Source organism: Rhamphochromis longiceps, linkage group LG1 (genome assembly GCF_057381845.1).
Source record: "Rhamphochromis longiceps isolate RC_006_pf linkage group LG1, R_longiceps_female_GT1.1, whole genome shotgun sequence".
NCBI lineage: Eukaryota > Metazoa > Chordata > Actinopteri > Cichliformes > Cichlidae > Rhamphochromis > Rhamphochromis longiceps.
Genome location: NC_140557.1, coordinates 37,706,699 through 37,724,384, shown reverse-complemented (window position 1 = coordinate 37,724,384; position 17,686 = coordinate 37,706,699). Strand labels below are relative to the sequence as shown.

Below are 17,686 nucleotides of genomic sequence, written 5' to 3'. Positions count from 1 at the left end.
GTCATGATAGGAGATTTAGAGACTACAGGAGTAATAAAGCCTACAGTATCTCGATATATTACTCCTGTCAATCCTGTGCCAAAGCCTAACAAACCTGGCGTATGGCGTTTCATACAAGACTTAAGGCAAATTAATGCAGTCAACATTCCTCTGCCACCTCTCGTTTCAGATGTTCACAGCATATTGACATGCATTGCATACACATTTCACCGTGGTGGATTTATGCTCCGCTCCTTTTTCTCAGTACCTGTGACACACAGCCGTTATTTGCATTCACACATAGAAATAAGCAGTATACTTGGACTCGTTTGCCCCAAGGCATGATAGACAGCTCTGCTGCTTTCTCAATGGTGCTTCACTCCTCCAGGGCTGCACCCTGATCCACATGTGGATGACCTCCTCCTCTGTGCTGAAAGTGAAAAACTGTGTCAAACTGCTACACACATGCTTCTCCAGCACCTCCAAAAGACTGGCCACAAAGCATCTGCAAAGAAAATGCAGTACTGTCAGACTTCTGTTCAATATTTGGGATTCACACTGTCTCACGGAAAACGTTCCATGACTGCAGACAGGGTCAAAGCTGTGACCTCTGTCCCTCGTCCCACTACACAGAAGGAAATGTTGTCCTTCCTGGGCATGGTGAACTATTGCAGACAGTGGATACCAGACTGTTCTTTTCATGACCACATTCTGCGTGACTGTTGTAAAAAAGACAAGCCTCCTCGAATACTGTGGTCCACAGAAATGACTGCCTCTTTCAATGCATTACAGGGAGTGCTGACCTCCGCCACTCAAAGGTGCTGCCTGAATTGTTCAGGAATGCCGGCCTGCCTGAGGGCAGTAGCAGCTTGCTCTATCATGATAAGGGACTGCGAGAAGCTCACACTCTCACATGACACTATTCTACACACCAATCACCAGGTCACGACCATTGTAGCAAACATAACTAAACAACATATGCAAATCTCACTATAAAAGCGAGCAGCACACCCAATTCGCCAGCACATTTATTGATCCTATGCTGTGTTCTTCTGACCGACAGGATGGCTCAGACAGGCTTGACGTTCATGACTGCATGACACGTATACAGGAATCCACAGCACCACGTCCAGATTTAGAGCAAACACCTATCCCAGACTCAGCCACGGTTTATGTGGACGGGTCCTGTTCAAGGCCGAATGACAACTCATTTCTTTGTGGCTATTCAGTGGTAACAGTGCCTGACATCATACTAGAGGCTCACTCATTACCATTTCACTCAGCACAAAAAGCAGAGCTCATGGCTTTAATACGCGCCTGTGAGCTACATTTGGATAAGCATGTGACAATTTACGCAGACAGCCGCTATGCATTTGGCGTTGTGCATGACTTTGGCACATTGTGGAGACAAAGAGGATTTAGATCTGCTGATGGAAAATAAATTGCTAAATTCTGATTTTGTTCAAAGACTTTTTCAGGCTATACAGCTGCCATCGGCCGTTGCAGTTGTAAAAACGAAAGGACACAGTACAGCTGACACAGACGAAGCAACAGGTAATGCCTTAGCAGACGTGACAGCCAAGGCTGCAGCTGCATCACAGCTCCCACCTCCGCAGGAAGTATTATCTGTGCCCCTACAGCTGTCACTTGTTACACTCCCAGACTATTTAGACACAAATGTTGATTTAAAATTCATACAAGAGCGAGCCTCTGCATGTGATTACACCTATTGTGAGAATAATGACTGTACCTTAGATGACAGAGATGGCTTATACAAAATCTTAAGGGTTTGATTGCCCTCCCATATTCCCTGATGCCAGTCCTTGCCCGACATTTTCACTGTGTGAGTCATGTCGGACAAAGAGGGGTAATAGGGGCAATAAAATTAAGATTTGTAATTGAGAAAACATCACATGCAGTAAAAAGCATATTAGCAACCTGTTTAACATGTGCACGAACTAATGTAGGAAAATCAAAAGCGAAACATCAGCATTTACCACAACCAGATTTTCCATTTCATACATTACAAATTGATTTTACACATATGCCAGCGCAAGGAAGCATCAAGTACTTACTGGTAATAGTGGATCAATTTAGTAAATGAGTAGAAGCTTATCCAACCTCAAAAGAAACTGCAGAAGTAGTCTGTCAAAAGTTGAGCAATGAAATAATACCCAGATTCGGAATACCTCACCAGATTAACAGTGATAGAGGATCTTCATTCACATTAGAAGTAATTCAAAAGTGTGCTAAAACTTTAATGACCTGGGTCAAATTACTTCCTCAAGTCCTGTGTGAGATTAGAATGACTCAATCTACAGTAACCAAATTATTTCCATTTGAAATAAGACTATTTCCAACACCATGGTCAGCTTCCAGAGGGGCACCGCTAGTAGAAGGTGATGTATATTGCATTGTCCACTGATGTTCACAACCTGGTAGAAAAACTGAATAATAACTATCAGAAAGTTTGTCTCTCTCAGCCTTTCCCCTCCACAGTTCCACCAGTGGAGACAAGGAGACGCATGTTGGAGAAGCCACTAAAACCAAGGACACTCTGGGAGGCCGCGCGTGTTCCAGCCCCAGACTGTACTGGCAGTGACGAAGAACCAGCATCCTTACGGACGGACAACCTCAGTGGATTCATGCCAGCAGGGTTAAGACCAGCCCAATCGGACCATCTCAGGCGTCGGATCAAGCAGACGACATCTCCGGCGAGCCAGCGCCCGGAACTAGAGCAAATAAACACACACGGGTAGATGACATCTCAGGCGAGCCAGCGCCCGGATCCAAAAGTTACATACACACACGCAATCACTGATTAACACACAACGTCTGAAAGAACAACAACAAGGTACTCAAACATCCAGCAGGAACAGAAAGCCAAAAGTACCACATGATGTCTAACCTGATAAAGCCAGACTCATTCCATCCTGATAATGGAGAAAATGAAATGCCCATTGTCATCACACGACGCTTATTCTGTGTCTCTCGAACCTGGGACCAGGCCAGAAGACAACTGAAGAACTGTCTTTCTTATATATTTAGGTTATCTATCATATCTATCGCATTAACCTTAGGATTTCTCTTTGCTATTTTGTATTGTAGACTGCAACCATGTTCATATTTCTGCAGGTCATATTTTGCTGACTATACCTCATGCTCTATTTTGCAAGACACCTACTTAATGCACTCCTCACGTTCCCTAAAATCAGTAAATAGCAACATAGACGCCACTAATAAACCATTTTATGCACCCTCTAGAGCAGGAGCTAACGCCTGGTATGAAAATGCCAGAACAGCCGCTCGTGATTTAGGAAACAGTAACTGTTATGTCTGTTCAAAGGCTAATCCAGAACAGGTAATAGTAGGATACCCCATATCCGGTTTCCCCCTCACTGAGGGACTAGAGAAAATCGGCGGAAATAATGCTCTCTTTAAAGACGCTTTACAGTTGACTCTGAGCCCTCTCGACTGCTTACTTAGACACACACACACACCAACTAACCCTGAGACTCCATTAGGCGAATTATTGAAGTTATCTAATGACACCGCAGGGACCTGCGCCCCAATGAAACGCCCTAAGACTAGGTTAAAACCCTCACTGCCCTTAGGACAGATCCCTCTCCATTTTAATACTAGTATGATATGTCTGCGCAGACTAAAGTTAACTGGCCCAGACACACACATAGATTATACAAAGGATAACTATACATTCTTCTCTGACTCCCCAGGTGCACGCTGTAATGAGACATGGCTAGCTGTCTCTATGGCTGAAGTTTTATCATATCTGGAGGAACACACACACAGTTCAAGTTCGAGCAGAGAATCGATCATTGTTCCCCCAGACGGTGTATTAAATGATACTGACTGGGGGGAGTTAGTTAAATCACACATGGTCACGCGCCTGACCAGACCAATCCCACATGCTTATTGGATGTGCAATAATACTCTTAGATTAGCTTTACCTGTTAATTGGACCGGTACCTGTGGTCTAGTAACCGTTGATGTATGCTGTACTTTCATTCCCAATAATACCGCTCCTAACGGTTCATTCACACAAGCTATGAATAAACTTGAAGCATTGCAGATAGAACTAATTGCCAATACAGGTCACGGTCAGTGGCTACATAAGTGGCTACAGGACACGTTTGGAAGGTGGAAGAAACTAATTGTAGCCTTTGTGACCATTGCAGCATGTTTTTGATGATTATTGTCTGTTGTGTGATACCATGTATACGCTCTCAGGATTTTTGATATTAAGCTTGCTCGAAGGACCAGTTACAGTTATGATTTGTCTTTATATTATGTTATTACATTCTGTCTTTATACTATGTTATCATTTCATGATAAAAGGGGAGAACTGTTATGATATTTTGATACCACGGTTAGCATTTACAGAAGATTGTTTTATACAGGAAAACTGTTACTCAATAAGGTCCATCTACTAGTTGTTTTTCTCTTTCTCTCTGACCCAAGAATTAAGGTGTAAGACTCACAGGCTGGTACCCCAAGGTCGAAAACACCACAGAGATGAGACCACTTCCTTACTCCCATCCTCCCTTCCTTATCTCTTAGAAAAAGGCTCGTTAAAGGCTAGGTGGTTTGTTTCAGAATTCACTAATGAAAGAACTCTGTATTTTATGTCTAGGAGTGTATTTTGCTGGGATGATCATAAATTATAGCTGAACTGATAAACTACACACAGGATACTTCTTTGCTCACAAGGCAGGAAGATTTTTCCTTATTTGGTCTGTACCGGTTTGAATTGGGAAAGCTGACACACGAACCTTTTTTTTCTCTATATAAACTGCTGTGTATCAAATAAACCTTTGAGTCGATTGGGAAGGCAACCTAAAGCAGTCTCTGTTTTCTTGTTCTCCCAAGCTGCTCCCGAGCTCGTACTAACACGCTGAATGGCATACCTGAGTGTTACTTTAAATAATTAGGAATCTTAGAAGGAAAGGACAAAACTCTGCTTATCGCTCACGCCACGGAGGAAACCCGGGACGGCAATTTCCTTCAGTGAGGTTAACTGTACAAGCCAAGAACGAACTAGTTTTACTTGACGTTTGTGTTGAGCTTATATCTGACGTTATCAGCCTGAGGCTGCCTTCTGTGAAAGTGATTAAGCGGCTCAGTGTTTTGGCGCAGTGACAGTGTGGCCGAGACGTGGCAGTCACTCTGCGCTTTCCCTGCAGTAATATTAGGTTTAATTTTAAGCCCCTCTGTCACCGGAGCAGCCTGGCCTGCCCCAGGAGGTGTGACGTCACTGGCGAACGTCACAGTTTAAATATTGACTCCCTCAAATCCGTGAGATTATCTGAATACTAAAAATAAAAATAAAAAGTGGAAAACGTTGCATAACTGATTTCAAGGGAGCTGGGCTCTGTTTACGTGCCCGGAGCCATTTTTAAAAGAACACGCACTCAGTCCGCTGCTTTACAAAACAAGATGGTCCACAGTTTATTATAATTATGAGTCATACACAAAACATTCATCTGAAACAAAACAGACCAGGGTCGAGAGACAGACCGGACTAGCCCAGGTGAAGAATCACTACAATGTTCCCATAATATTGCTGCTGAGACTTTACAGCGTGTATGTGCTCCTCGGGTGGGTTAATTGTGCAGGGTGGGTTATGCCTTAACTCCTATTACATCACAACACGCATCCTGTGCTTTTCCTACTGACATAAAGTGGTTGGGAGCATTTACAGGAACTTTATGGTACTTTGTGGCTCATCTTCAATCCATCGCCACCATCCTTACACAGACTCTTTATAGTATTTTTCTTTGATAATATATACTTTCAAAATATATACATATCACAGAATACTCTTTTTTGTAAGGGTTGGACAGCCACCTGCTCCTCAACGGCATCATAAAAAATATGATAGTAATTACAGAGAAATAGAGTGCGAGTTTGTTTTCCCTCTGTCTCAATGCTACATTCAGATCCGGAGAGGCTCATAAGCACTTCAGCAGGAAGAAGTTGCAGAAAGCTCCCCGGGGACAGTCGCACATCTTGCCGATTCGAGCGCCTTTCCGCACGGCGCACTGCTCCCCGATGTCACACTGAGAGGCAGAGAGAGGGACACAACCAGAGGTTCGCTTCATTTCCACCCGCCACTGCATGCACCAAGGGCATGCCATTTCATACTACTACTACTACTACTACTAATAATAATAATAATAATTACCGTTGGGACTTGGCCAAATTTCTTTTCCCATAAAGGCAGCCGTTTAGCCTGCAGCTTTTCCAAAACTTCTTGGAGAGCTCCGAGCTGTCGGAAACAAACACAAACATAAACACAAAACCATTAATAAAGATAATGTGGTTTTTGGAGTGGGATACAAATATAAAATCTATTTATGGAACATGCAAATTAATTAAAAGCCACGAATAAAATAAAAATCGAATCTGTTGGTGAGTTTCTTAAAAGTTGGAATTATTAATAAAGTAACTATACAAACAAAGCCATAATTCTGTAAAACGACACAAACCGCTGAGGAAAGGTGTTTCTTCTTGTTCTTGTTGTTTGTGTTGTATTAACTACACTGGGTCCAAGTTTCATTACCGGGAAGAATCCTGCATTCATGCGTAAAATGCGACTTTCTTTTCACTCTCAGCTGTTCACAGAGCTCAGCTTAGCGTCACATTGTTACTCTTGACTCTTGTTGTCAGCGGGCTTCATAGACTATAAATAAAATGGTCTTAATTTTATTTTTCACAGCATAACTAAAAGTTTTGTTTTTTGTTTAAAAAGGGGAGAAAGAGAGGAAAAAACAGTAACGGTCTTGATAAAAGAAGAAAGCTCTCCGCTGTTAAACTTGCGCCGTGTGTCTGCGTGCGTACTCCGGGTGCAGATCTTACCAGCTGCTTCTCGCTGGTCAGGTTCGGACCTTTGGGGTAGAAGTCGCGCAGGGCTCTGGGGCTCAGCTCCTCCTCGGACTCGGAGTCCAACACTTCGGCTCCAACGGCGCTGGAGAGCAGCAGCAATGCGCACAGGAGCGCCCCGCTGAGCAGCCTGGAGCTCTGCATGGTCCCAGTGCACGGCAGCATGTCGCCCCTTTTGCCGGTCTCAAATAGTCGCTCCACCGCTCCAAACACCTTTTTATCTGACTAGTTGCATCTGCTCGCTCCACCTTATCCTTTGATTTTTTTTTCTATTTGTCATGCGTAACAGCTGCCTTGGGTGAGTCATGCCGCAAAAGTTGCTGGGCAAAATATGCCTCCAAAAGTCAACAACAACAGCAGCCTGCGTGGGGTCGTTACTTAGAGCGCAAAGGATTACTCCTTACTCGATAGAAGAATGGAAAACTAATTGGTCTTTTCTAAGAAGCTCAAGATCAAGTTCAAGCGGCATTAGGTCAATCACCTGATTAAATTTCAGCCATGAGAATATAACTGCAGTCGGCAAACACTGTTGGATTTACAGCCTCAGGATGTTCAACTTCACAGAAGAGCAAAAGATGTGCTTGAGTCACCCAGCAGTCAGAGAACAGGGCTGTATTTAGTATTCCACCTATAGAAGAAGTATGGCACAATGCGTTACTTTTCTCTTATTATTTTCCCAGAGTGCCATTTCCAGGCTCTCCAGCATTAGAACTTAGTGACTCAGTCTTTTATGCAGTGAATTACCACGAAAACAAGCAGTGCTGGTTGAAAACGGCTTGTAAAGTAACAAACCGACTTCTAATCAGCCTGTACGTTGATTAGAAGTCCATTTTTTGCATTTTGAAGTATGTGAGATATTTTTATTACCAACTGCTCAAAGGGAAATAGTGATTTATTTCGTTATTTCTGCAGCATTTATGACACTTGTGGGGAAAAAACAGGTACAAGTTTCCGAGTATATTTCAGGTTTATGGAAAATAATCAGATGATTTTATTTTTTAATATCTGCATACTTGAACTCCAAACGCATCAGAACTCACACTGAGGAACATAAACAACATTAAAATAATCCATATTTTGCAGAATAATCAGCTCCACCGCGCACTCTTCCACCTAACATGATCTGTACCCTGCAGCCACAGAATCATATCATTTTATCTCTTATGCAACCACTGAGTCTGCGGTAACAATGCAAATGATGAATGTTTACACAAAATATGGGCGGACAAGCGACAGCAGTTGTCTCTCCCATTGTATTCTTAATCCTGCGGCTGAGTTTTCCCTGTGCGCTGCATTGATCGAGGGTATCAGAGCTGCCTGCGTCGGGTCCACCGGCGGAGATGGAGGAGCAGGAAGCTGCTTTGATTGTGCTCGAGACTGCATGACTCATGTCTCCCTCTGTGCCAGCTTTAATGACTGAGACGCCAATTTGACATTCCATTCAAAACCACCAGGCTATTCCATTCACAACCTCGGCTTCTCTAGTTTTTGTATCGTATCTCTGAAACTCTTTTTGCCACAGGCTTGCACTGCCTTTGGGGTCACTTCCTCCTTCTGATTGGTTTCTTCTGGTGCTTTCAGACATAAAATGTAACCTTGAAGACCATAAAGTGAGTTACCTCAATCAGCCAGTTTGTGAATTGTGCATAAATAAACAGATTTCGGGAAGCAGTGCAAGGAAAACAATATAATAGATGTTTTCACTATTTCAGAAAAAGCATATTAGGGGATTTTTGAGGGGAAGCCATGAGTTTAAAAATAGGCTTAAATATTTCTTTTCATATCAGTGATTTTATTTTTGTGACCCAGGGCAGGACAACGAGCTGTAAACACAGCAGACATATAATCACTGCCTAATTTACATATCCAGTGACCACAGAGCAACAGCAGCACTCATTCGGTTTTCTTTCTCTGGTTACCTCAGAATTAACCCTCCACACTTTGTGGTTTGTTTTTTCTGTCTCTAACAAATACCCCACTCTTCTTTACGTCTGCGGTCACATATGGTCCACTTTGATCTTACTTGGGTCGGACCCGTGAAACGCCTCTTTTTGTCAGTGTAAAGAACTTTACATTTAATCCCTGAGATATTTTAATATGAGAAAAAGAAGCGCAAGTTCAACAACACAAGTCAGTTTTCCTACATAATAAAGACCTAACCCTGCTCCTGTAGTAAGTAAAAGAAGTCTGTCAGCACAACTCTTTGGGCTAAACTGAAATAAATCCTTAAAATGATGTTCTGGTAGCTCACTGCCCAGACTGTCCTGTAATTATAAAACAGAAAGCATTTGATAATTGACAGATTATGTCTGTTTAATTACACATCATACATTTCTGTACTAAACAGTGAAAAAACAGCAACTTTTTGTTATCGTTGTTTATCTGGAACTTATTTACTCTGCTGTAGTATGAATGGTCACGTGTGAGGTCATCAGTTCCATTTCTATAGCACCAAGACACTTTATATTGTAATGCAAACACCCTACAATAATGCAGACTTATGAAAATATAGGTAAATATTCAAAACTGATGCTCTCCTTCACATTTTCTAAAGCCACCCTGTGGGCCACAGTGGGGTATTGGCCTGGTGCAGTTGGACATCTCAACAGGTGAGCAGGTGGTGAAAAAGAATTAACTTACGGTTAACAAAATGTGTTGTACACACCTATATTATTTTTCTGTCACCTAACACCCAGTGTCAGCAGGAGAAAAACAGGAAAGGAACAGAGGTGAGAGAGCAATCCACTGACCAGTGAGTAAATGCACACAAGCTAAACACCAGAGAGAGAAACGGGGTAATAACGTACCAGCGAGCTCAGACACTAACGAAGCAGGAAGAGAACAGAGGTTAGAAGGACAAACACAGAAAACCACATGAGCAAAAAGATGCTTAAAGATGGCCAAAGAATAACTCACCAAGTCAGGAAGGAGAAGCAATCACCAGGAGAAGGAAGGAAGGAAGGAAGGAAGGAAGGAAGGAAGGACGGACGGAAGGAAGGAAGGACAGAAGGAAGGAAGGACGGATTGAAGCAAGGAAGGACGGAAGGAAGGAAGGAAGGACGCACGGAAGGACGGAAGGAAGGAAGGAAGGAAGGAAGGAAGGACGGAAGGAAGGAAGGAAGGAAGGAAGGACGGATGGAAGGAAGGAAGGAAGGAAGGAAGAGACAGAAACAAAGGAGTACAATAAAAGGCACATAATAGACAATTTGAAGTTAAAATCAGCTGTTATTGTCACCCTGACAGATAATTATCTGCTCTGATAGCAAACATGCTTGGAATGGCAGGTATAGCCAAAAAGACTGGTCTTGTTTATGTGTGTGTGCCCCAACTGGTTTGAAATGAAACAACAAAAATATAGGGTGTGTGCAGTGTTGGTCAAGTTACTTGAAAAAAGTAATCAGTAGCTAATTACTGATTACTTCCCCAAAAAAGTAATCCTGTTACTTTACTGATTACTTATTTTCAAAAGTAATTAATTAATTACTTAGTTACTTAGTTACTTTTTAAAAACCCGATTTACAACCTGAAGAGGTGATAAAGCGATAGATCTTTCAGCCCAATTCTACTTTTTCTACATAATCCATCATACAAAATGTAATCAAATGGAAAAGTCTACTTTTTTAACTTGTTTTATCAGTTTTAATCTTTTAACTTTATGCATCAAGCAAAAATTTAATTATATGCAACATTCTCTGACTTGAATAAATTAGTTTAACATTTAAACCTATTTTCTACACATTCCAGCACATAAAATAAAATATTTTTTGTGTTTACACACTCGCTGTAAAAAGAAGTTTTCTTCCGACGCACAACGGACGCTAATGTTTTTGTCACTTTTTATGGAATCAAACTCAAAGTAAGGTCAGTGCTTCCACACTTTAAACGCTGCACGCTCATACTCTCTCCCGCACTCGATATATGATCCATTGTTGATCTGCACACAGCTGTTGTCACTAACAGCGCAATCGCTTATGTCACTGTTGTGAGACATTCTCGCAAAAAATCACGGTTTTAGTAACACAGTAACGCAGCGTTCCTACGGGAAAATAACGGTAATCTAATTACCGTTTTTGCAATAGTAATCCCTTACTTTACTCGTTACTTGAAAAAAGTAATCAGATTACAGTAACGCGTTACAAGTAACGCTTTACTGCCCATCTCTGGGTGTGTGTGTGTGGGGGGGGGGGGGGGGGGATTATAGGCAAGGCAAGGCAAGGCAAGTTTATTTGTATAGCACAATTCAACAACAAGGTGATTCAAAGTGCTTTACAGAGACATTAGAAACAAGAACAAATAAAAAGCATGATTTAAAATTGAATAAAACAAGCAAATAAACTAACTAACTAATTAACAAACAAACAAACAACAGTATATAAAATCAAAACAGATAAAATCAGAACAGTAGATAAAATCAGTAGTTAAATGTAAGTTTTGAAATTTAAGCTTAAAGTGTGGATTTGGTGCTTTATTCAAATGCAGCTGAGAACAGGTGAGTCTTCAACCTGGATTTAAATAAACTGAGTGTTTCAGCTGATCTGAGGCTTTCTGGGAGTTTGTTCCAGATATAAGGAGCATAAAAGCTGAATGCAGCTTCTCCGTGTCTGGTTCTGACTCTGGGAACTGATAAAAGACCGGATCCAGATGACCTGAGGGATCTGGATGGTTCATACTGGGTCAGGAGGTCATTGATGTATTTTGGTCCTAAACCATTCAGAGCTTTATAGACCAGCATCAGAACTTTAAAGTCTATCCTCTGACGGACAGGCAGCCAGTGTAAAGACCTCAGAGCTGGACTGATGTGGTCCACTTTTTTGGTCTTAGTGAGGACTCGAGCAGCAGAGTTCTGAATGAGCTGTAGTTGTCTGACTGATTTTTTAGGTAGACCTGTAAAGATGCTGTTACAGTAATCAAGCCTACTAAAGATGAATGCATGGACTAGTTTTTCCAGGTCCTGTTGAGACATCAGATCTTTTATCCTTGATATATTCTTGAGGTGATAGTAAGCTGACTTTGTTATTGTCTTAATGTGTTTTTCTAAGTTTAGGTCTGCATCCATCACTACACCCAAATTTCTCGCCTGGTTTGTGGTTTTTAGGTGTATAGATTGAAGTTCTCTGGTGACCTGTAATCGTTTTTCTTTGGCGCCAAAGACTATTACCTCAGTTTTGTTTTTGTTTAGCTGGAGAAAATTGTGGCACAACCAGTCATTGATTTCCTCAATGCATTTACCAAGAGCCTGTACAGGGCCTCAGTCTCCTGGTGACATTGTGATATATATTTGTGTGTCATCTGCATAGCTGTGATAGTTTATTTTGTTGTTGTTTATAATCTGTGCCAGTGGGAGCATGTAGATGTTAAACAGAAGGGGTCCCAAGATGGAACCTTGGGGAACTCCACATGTGATACTTGTCTGCTCAGATGTGAAGTTACCTATTGATACAAAGTATTTCCTGTTTTCTACGTATGTTTTGAACCAGTTTAGTACAGTTCCTGAAAGACCTGTCCAGTTCTCCAGTCGTTTGAGTAATATGTTGTGGTCAACTGTATCAAATGCTGCACTGAGATCCAGTAAAACTAAGACTGACATTTTTCCACTGTCTGTATTCAGACATATGTCATTAAACACTTTGGTCAGAGCGGTTTCAGTGCTGTGGTTCTGTCTAAAACCTGACTGGAAGGCATCATAGCAATTATTCTGTTTTAAGAAGTAACTGAGCTGTTGGGAAACTGCTTTTTCAATGATCTTACTTAAAAACGGGAGATTTGAGATCGGCCTGTAGTTGTTCATTTGTGTCTTGTCAAGATTGTCCTTTTTCAGTATAGGTTTGATTACAGCAGTTTTTAGTGATTCTGGAAACACACCTGATAATAAAGAAAAGTTGACGATCTGTAACAGGTCTGACTCTAAAGTCTTTGAGACCTTTTTGAAAAAACTTGTTGGCAGGACTTCTAAACAGCAGGAGGAGGAGTTCAGTTGACCTAAGATGTCCTCCAGGTCTTTGCTGTTAATAGGTTGAAACTGTTTCATGGTGTTTAAACAGTTTTTTGGTGACCACAGTACATATCCTGGATCTGCTGTTGATGTACCAATTGCTTGTCTAATTTTTTGGATTTTTTCAGTGAAGAATTTGGCAAAGTCATTGCAGGCCATGGTCGAATGAAGTTCAGCTGCCACTGACACAGGAGGGTTTGTTAGCCTGTCAACTGTAGAAAATAAGACCCAAGCATTATGGCTGTTTTTAGTGATGATGTCAGAGAAGTAGGACCTCCTTGCATTCCTCAGTTGTAAATTATAATTGTGAAGTTTCTCTTTATAGATGTCATAATGAACCTGGAGGTTTGTTTTTCTCCATCTGCGCTCAGCTTTCCTACACTCTCTTTTTTCATTTTTCACCAGTGTGGAGTTTCTCCATGGAGACTTTTTCCTTCCAGAGATAACCTTCACCTTAATGGGAGCAATAGTGTCCATTACATTTAACATGTTAGCATTGAAGCTATTGACGAGCTCATTGACTGACCCTCTGGGCAGGTCAGGTGTTAATGGGAAGACCTGGTTAAAAATTGCACTACTGTCTTCAGTTATACACCGTTTTGTGATCACTGTTGTTGATATATTTGTGTGGGCTGAGATTTTACTTTCAAAGAAAACACAGTAATGATCAGACAGGCCCACATCAGACACAGTAACCTTTGAAATGCTCAGGCCTTTGGAGATCAGTAGGTCAAGAGTGTGTCCTCTATTATGTGTGGCCTCTGTTACATGCTGAGTCAGCCCAAAGTTGCCCAGAGTGTTACTCAGGTCTTTAGTCCCTTTGTCCTGAGGGTTGTCCACATGAATGTTAAAATCCCCAGCAATAATTACACAGTCAAAATCAACACAGATCACAGACAGCAGTTCACTGAGGTCATTAAAAAAGTCTGTGCAGTATTTGGGAGGCCTGTAAACATTAAGAAACACAACTTTGGATGGGGCCTTCAGCTGTAAAGCCACATATTCAAAAGACTGAAAACTTCCAGGAGATAGCTGCTTACATTGAAATGATTCATTAAATAAGACAGCAACCCCTCCTCCTCTCCTGCTCGCCCTGACCTCACTGATAAAACTGTAGTTAGGAGGGGTCGTCTCGATGAGAACAGCTCCACTGTTACTTTGGTCCAACCAAGTTTCAGTTAAAAACATAAAATCAAGGCTGTGCTCAGTGATTAAATCATTAATTAAAAATGTTTTCCCAGCTAGAGATCTAATGTTTAATAAAGCCAACTTAAGTGTTTTAAAGGGGCAGGGATAGCTCAGTAGGTAAAGTGGTCGCCCCATGATCGGAAGGTCGGCGGTTCGAATCCACTTAACGGCTACCCTGAGGTACCCCTGAGCAAGGTACCGTCCCTACACACTGCTCCCCGGGCGCCTGCTTAGTGGGCTGCCCACTGCTTCACTGAGTGAATGGGTCAAATGCAGAGAAAAAACAAGTAATTTCCCCATGGGGATCAATAAAGTATCCATTATTATTATTAGAGGTATTACTTGTCCCCTCGTGTTTGGGAGCAGTCTGTGGCACACAAGGTATGTTTACTATGTTTAAAGATCTTTTAGAGTGCAGCTCTCTGTGTTTTGACCAGGCCACATGTCTCCTGTCACCTAAAAGTACAGAAATTTTAAAACCTTCTAGTAAACAGGGTCCCAGCTTCTCCTGGGAAAAGTCATCACTGCCATAATCCTCACAGCCCGGACCCTTCACACATCACGCATCAGACTGCGGAGACAGGGCATGAAGAGGAACTAAGGGGGGCGAGGCTGGGCAATGTGACTTCGATTGCTCTGTTGAGGGTGGGGCTCGATGGCGAACCTTTGGCCGCTCTGGTGGGGGGTTTATGGGGGACAAAAAGGGATTGGGACGGGGGGTAGATCTGAGCCCAGCATTGACCCGCTCCATCATCTCCTCAGTGAATTTCAGGTGTGGGGAGGAGGGAGAAAGGGCGGGGGAGGAGGGTGATGGCCTGTCAGGGGTTTGGGGGACTGGGGAAGGTCGTGGTCCCTTGTCCTGGTCGTTGGTGTTGTTGAGAGAGTTGGAGGCAAATAGGGACCCCTCTTCTTGCCTTAGATGTCTCTCCTTTCTGAGGCTCTTCCTCAGATGCCATGGATGTCTCTCCTTTCTGAGGCTCTTCCCGGGTGGGGGCAAATGGAGCTCCTCCTCAAGGTTTCTGCTGGGCTTTGTCTGTTCTTGGAGTACTGTTTGTTCCTCTTTATGAGATAACTCCTCGTTTATCTCAGCCTTGGCACCAAGCACGGATGGATGACGTATGGAATAAAACAAGTTGGAGGTGAACAGTTTCACCCCTGACTTGTTAAAATTAAATCCATTTGCTTTGAACAGATGCCTGCGTTCCCAAAAAATATTAAAGTTGTCGATAAAATGCACTGAGTGGTCAGCACATGCTGATATAAGCCATTTATTCAGTGTAAACAACCTGCTGAATCTCTCGTCTCCTCCTCTGACCGGCGGTACAGGTCCACTGATGAATACAGCTGCATTCAGAGAGTTTACAGTATTTAATAATCCAGTAAAGTCCCGTTTCAGAACCTCCGACTGTTGTTTGGACACATCGTTTGACCCTGTATGCAGAACAATGTTTGTCACAGTTGGATATTCATCTGCAATTTGAAGAATTCTCTCCTTCAGGTTGTTGACCATATCGTTAGGAAAGCAGAGGACTTTAGTGTTCTTACCGCACATCCTTTGTACATCCTTTACGGCAGAGTCACCCACAATCAGAGTTTCAGGCCTAGCCTTTAGCTTTCCCTGTGGCCTTTCACTTTTCAACAGATTTTCAGACCTTATTTCGCTGCTTTTAGATGGATGGTTGTCCGATATAGATCCAGGGTCCTTTGATAGTGGAGCAAATCTGTTCTGCAGTTTCACATTCAGTTGTTTTGGAGGTTTGTTGTTAACCTTCCTATTCACGGTTGTCCAGTCCTGTTTCCTCTCGTATACAGGGGTAGAAGAGCTTCTCTGTCTCGTAGGAAGTGAAGGCCAGTCGGTTTCAGAGATTTCAGCTCGCTGTGCCCTGCCTGTGATACGTCCTCCCCCTTCCAGGAGACATGATTTATGTCTTGGTTTTGCACCAAGACAGTCTAAGGGGGGATTATCACTTGCGGATTTATAATAATGCACAGAGTCTACTTTCTTGGTCATGTTATCTGTGCTCCTTAGCTGTGTACTAGCTTGCTCATCGCCATTGTTTTGAATCAAAGGCAAGGTTGTTTCATTTCCACACAGTCCATTTACCTCCACGTTTACTTCTAAGCGATGAATTTTTGTCTCCAGTACTGCAATCTTCTGCAGGAGGCTGTGGTAGTCATCTGTGGAGAGGGAAGGCATCTTGTTGCTAGTTAGCCTAGCGGTTAGCACCTTTCCAGGCTATTGAGGCTGCTCGGTGCCCAGACGCTGTAATCAGGCTTCAGCTGTGTCTAGGCCACAGACACACGGAGCACTGAGGATAAGGTAACCATAAAATGTTGCTGTTTCTGTTAAGAACACTCTAGTCCTAATGATCTACAAGTGTCCAGAAGTTATCGCAGGTAAGCTCACACAGAAAAAAGGGAAAAAATCAGCATAAAAATCAATAAAAATCAATATAAGAAGCAAAGCATTCAAGAGCAAAGAGATGAAGCGTCCACACTCACAAAGGGGAGGAGCAAGCCCTATTATATGCCTATTAGGGCTGGGTATCGTCACTGATTTCTAGAATCGATTCGATTCCGATTCACAAGGTCCTGAATTGATTCGATCCACGATTCGATTAGATTCGAATCAGGGAAATTTTGCCTCAGTCAGAAATATTATAATTCTGATCACTTATCAGTACATATCTATATATTTTTATCTATAAAAAGAAAGTTGACACTTGTGAGACTTTATCAAAGGTGTGAGCATCACAGCAGATTCCTTTGTGTTGAAGTAACTGAGAATAAAACACAGAAAAACATGAAGGCGGTTTTCCTGGTCTGGGTTTTTATAGCAGATGACCTTAAAAATATTGTGCAATAGATCAAAAATGAAGTGAAGCAGAGCAAAGTTACACAGGTGTTATTAGAGACACAGCTAAGCATTTTGCAATTTTGCATAATTTTAAAAAGTTTAAATTTGTTCAGTATTGAACAGCAGAAATGAGGCTTTCTTGTCAGAAGTAAGTAAAAAAAACAAACAGCTGACACCGTAGACTGGTGGGTAATAAGTAAGCGAATAATACAAAAAGCAAAGGTTTTTAGATGGGAAACTATTCCTGAGAGAGAGAGAGCTCTACATGAAGTGTGATTTTATCGTGGTGGAAGCAAAACAGCAAAAGTCAGAGGGAATTCATGACGATGTTTATGTGAAGCGAAATGTGAAGCGTAATTTGGATCGTATTTGGCTGCTGGTTCAGTCAATATTGTCAATATTGACTTTAAAATCAGTGATGTTGGCTTTCAGCCCCGACGGCGTGTCCGTGCCGTCGGGTGAGAAAGGCGACATCTCACTGATACAGATGCGTCGGCGGGTCCAAGCTTTGTGTTTACGTCTTTGTGCAGAATCCATGTACCTGCTCTCATTTACTGTTGTAGCTGTTTGGTGGTTGTAGAAATTTTGTGAGGTTTAACCTGAGATTCTGGCGTTTCGGGCAAAATAAATTTATATTTAAAATCGACTCAGGATTTTAATGAATGATATCATGTTATCCAAGCCAGAATCGATTTTAATCGATAAACAGATAATCAAAACCCACCCCAATGCATATAATCCATGATTATACAGTTGCCTATTTTCAAGGG

General features: G+C 42.1%; 2 protein-coding genes across 2 annotated transcripts; both read right to left on the bottom strand.

The window, feature by feature from the left end:
* Window positions 1–5,442: 5,442 nt before the first annotated feature.
* Window positions 5,443–7,084, bottom strand: cart3 (cocaine- and amphetamine-regulated transcript 3). The gene is made up of 3 exons (XM_085412641.1): window positions 6,856–7,084; window positions 6,182–6,265; window positions 5,443–6,056 (listed from the first exon to the last, which is right to left on the bottom strand). Exons 1-3 carry the CDS (start codon window positions 7,042–7,044, stop codon window positions 5,949–5,951), a joined length of 381 nt encoding a protein of 126 aa, XP_085268767.1. The 5' UTR covers window positions 7,045–7,084; the 3' UTR covers window positions 5,443–5,948.
* A 7,403-nt stretch (window positions 7,085–14,487) lies between these two features.
* Window positions 14,488–16,352, bottom strand: LOC146679140 (uncharacterized). The gene is made up of 2 exons (XM_085412628.1): window positions 15,605–16,352; window positions 14,488–15,490 (listed from the first exon to the last, which is right to left on the bottom strand). Exons 1-2 carry the CDS (start codon window positions 16,254–16,256, stop codon window positions 14,619–14,621), a joined length of 1,524 nt encoding a protein of 507 aa, XP_085268754.1. The 5' UTR covers window positions 16,257–16,352; the 3' UTR covers window positions 14,488–14,618.
* Between the last annotated feature and the right edge of the window lie 1,334 nt (window positions 16,353–17,686).

Excerpts from the sequence above, each read along its gene's own strand:
- cart3 (XM_085412641.1), bottom strand. The coding sequence starts at position 7,044 with ATGCTGCCGTGCACTGGGACCATGCAGAGCTCCAGGCTGCTCAGCGGG. Across the intron at positions 6,266-6,855 it reads TGACCAGCGAGAAGCAGCTG|CTCGGAGCTCTCCAAGAAGT; the intron begins GTAAGATCTGCA and ends TGTTTCCGACAG. Across the intron at positions 6,057-6,181 it reads AATTTGGCCAAGTCCCAACG|TGTGACATCGGGGAGCAGTG; the intron begins GTAATTATTATT and ends TCTGCCTCTCAG.
- LOC146679140 (XM_085412628.1), bottom strand. The coding sequence starts at position 16,256 with ATGCCTTCCCTCTCCACAGATGACTACCACAGCCTCCTGCAGAAGATT. Across the intron at positions 15,491-15,604 it reads GGATGTACAAAGGATGTGCG|GGTCAAACGATGTGTCCAAA; the intron begins GTAAGAACACTA and ends TTCTGCATACAG.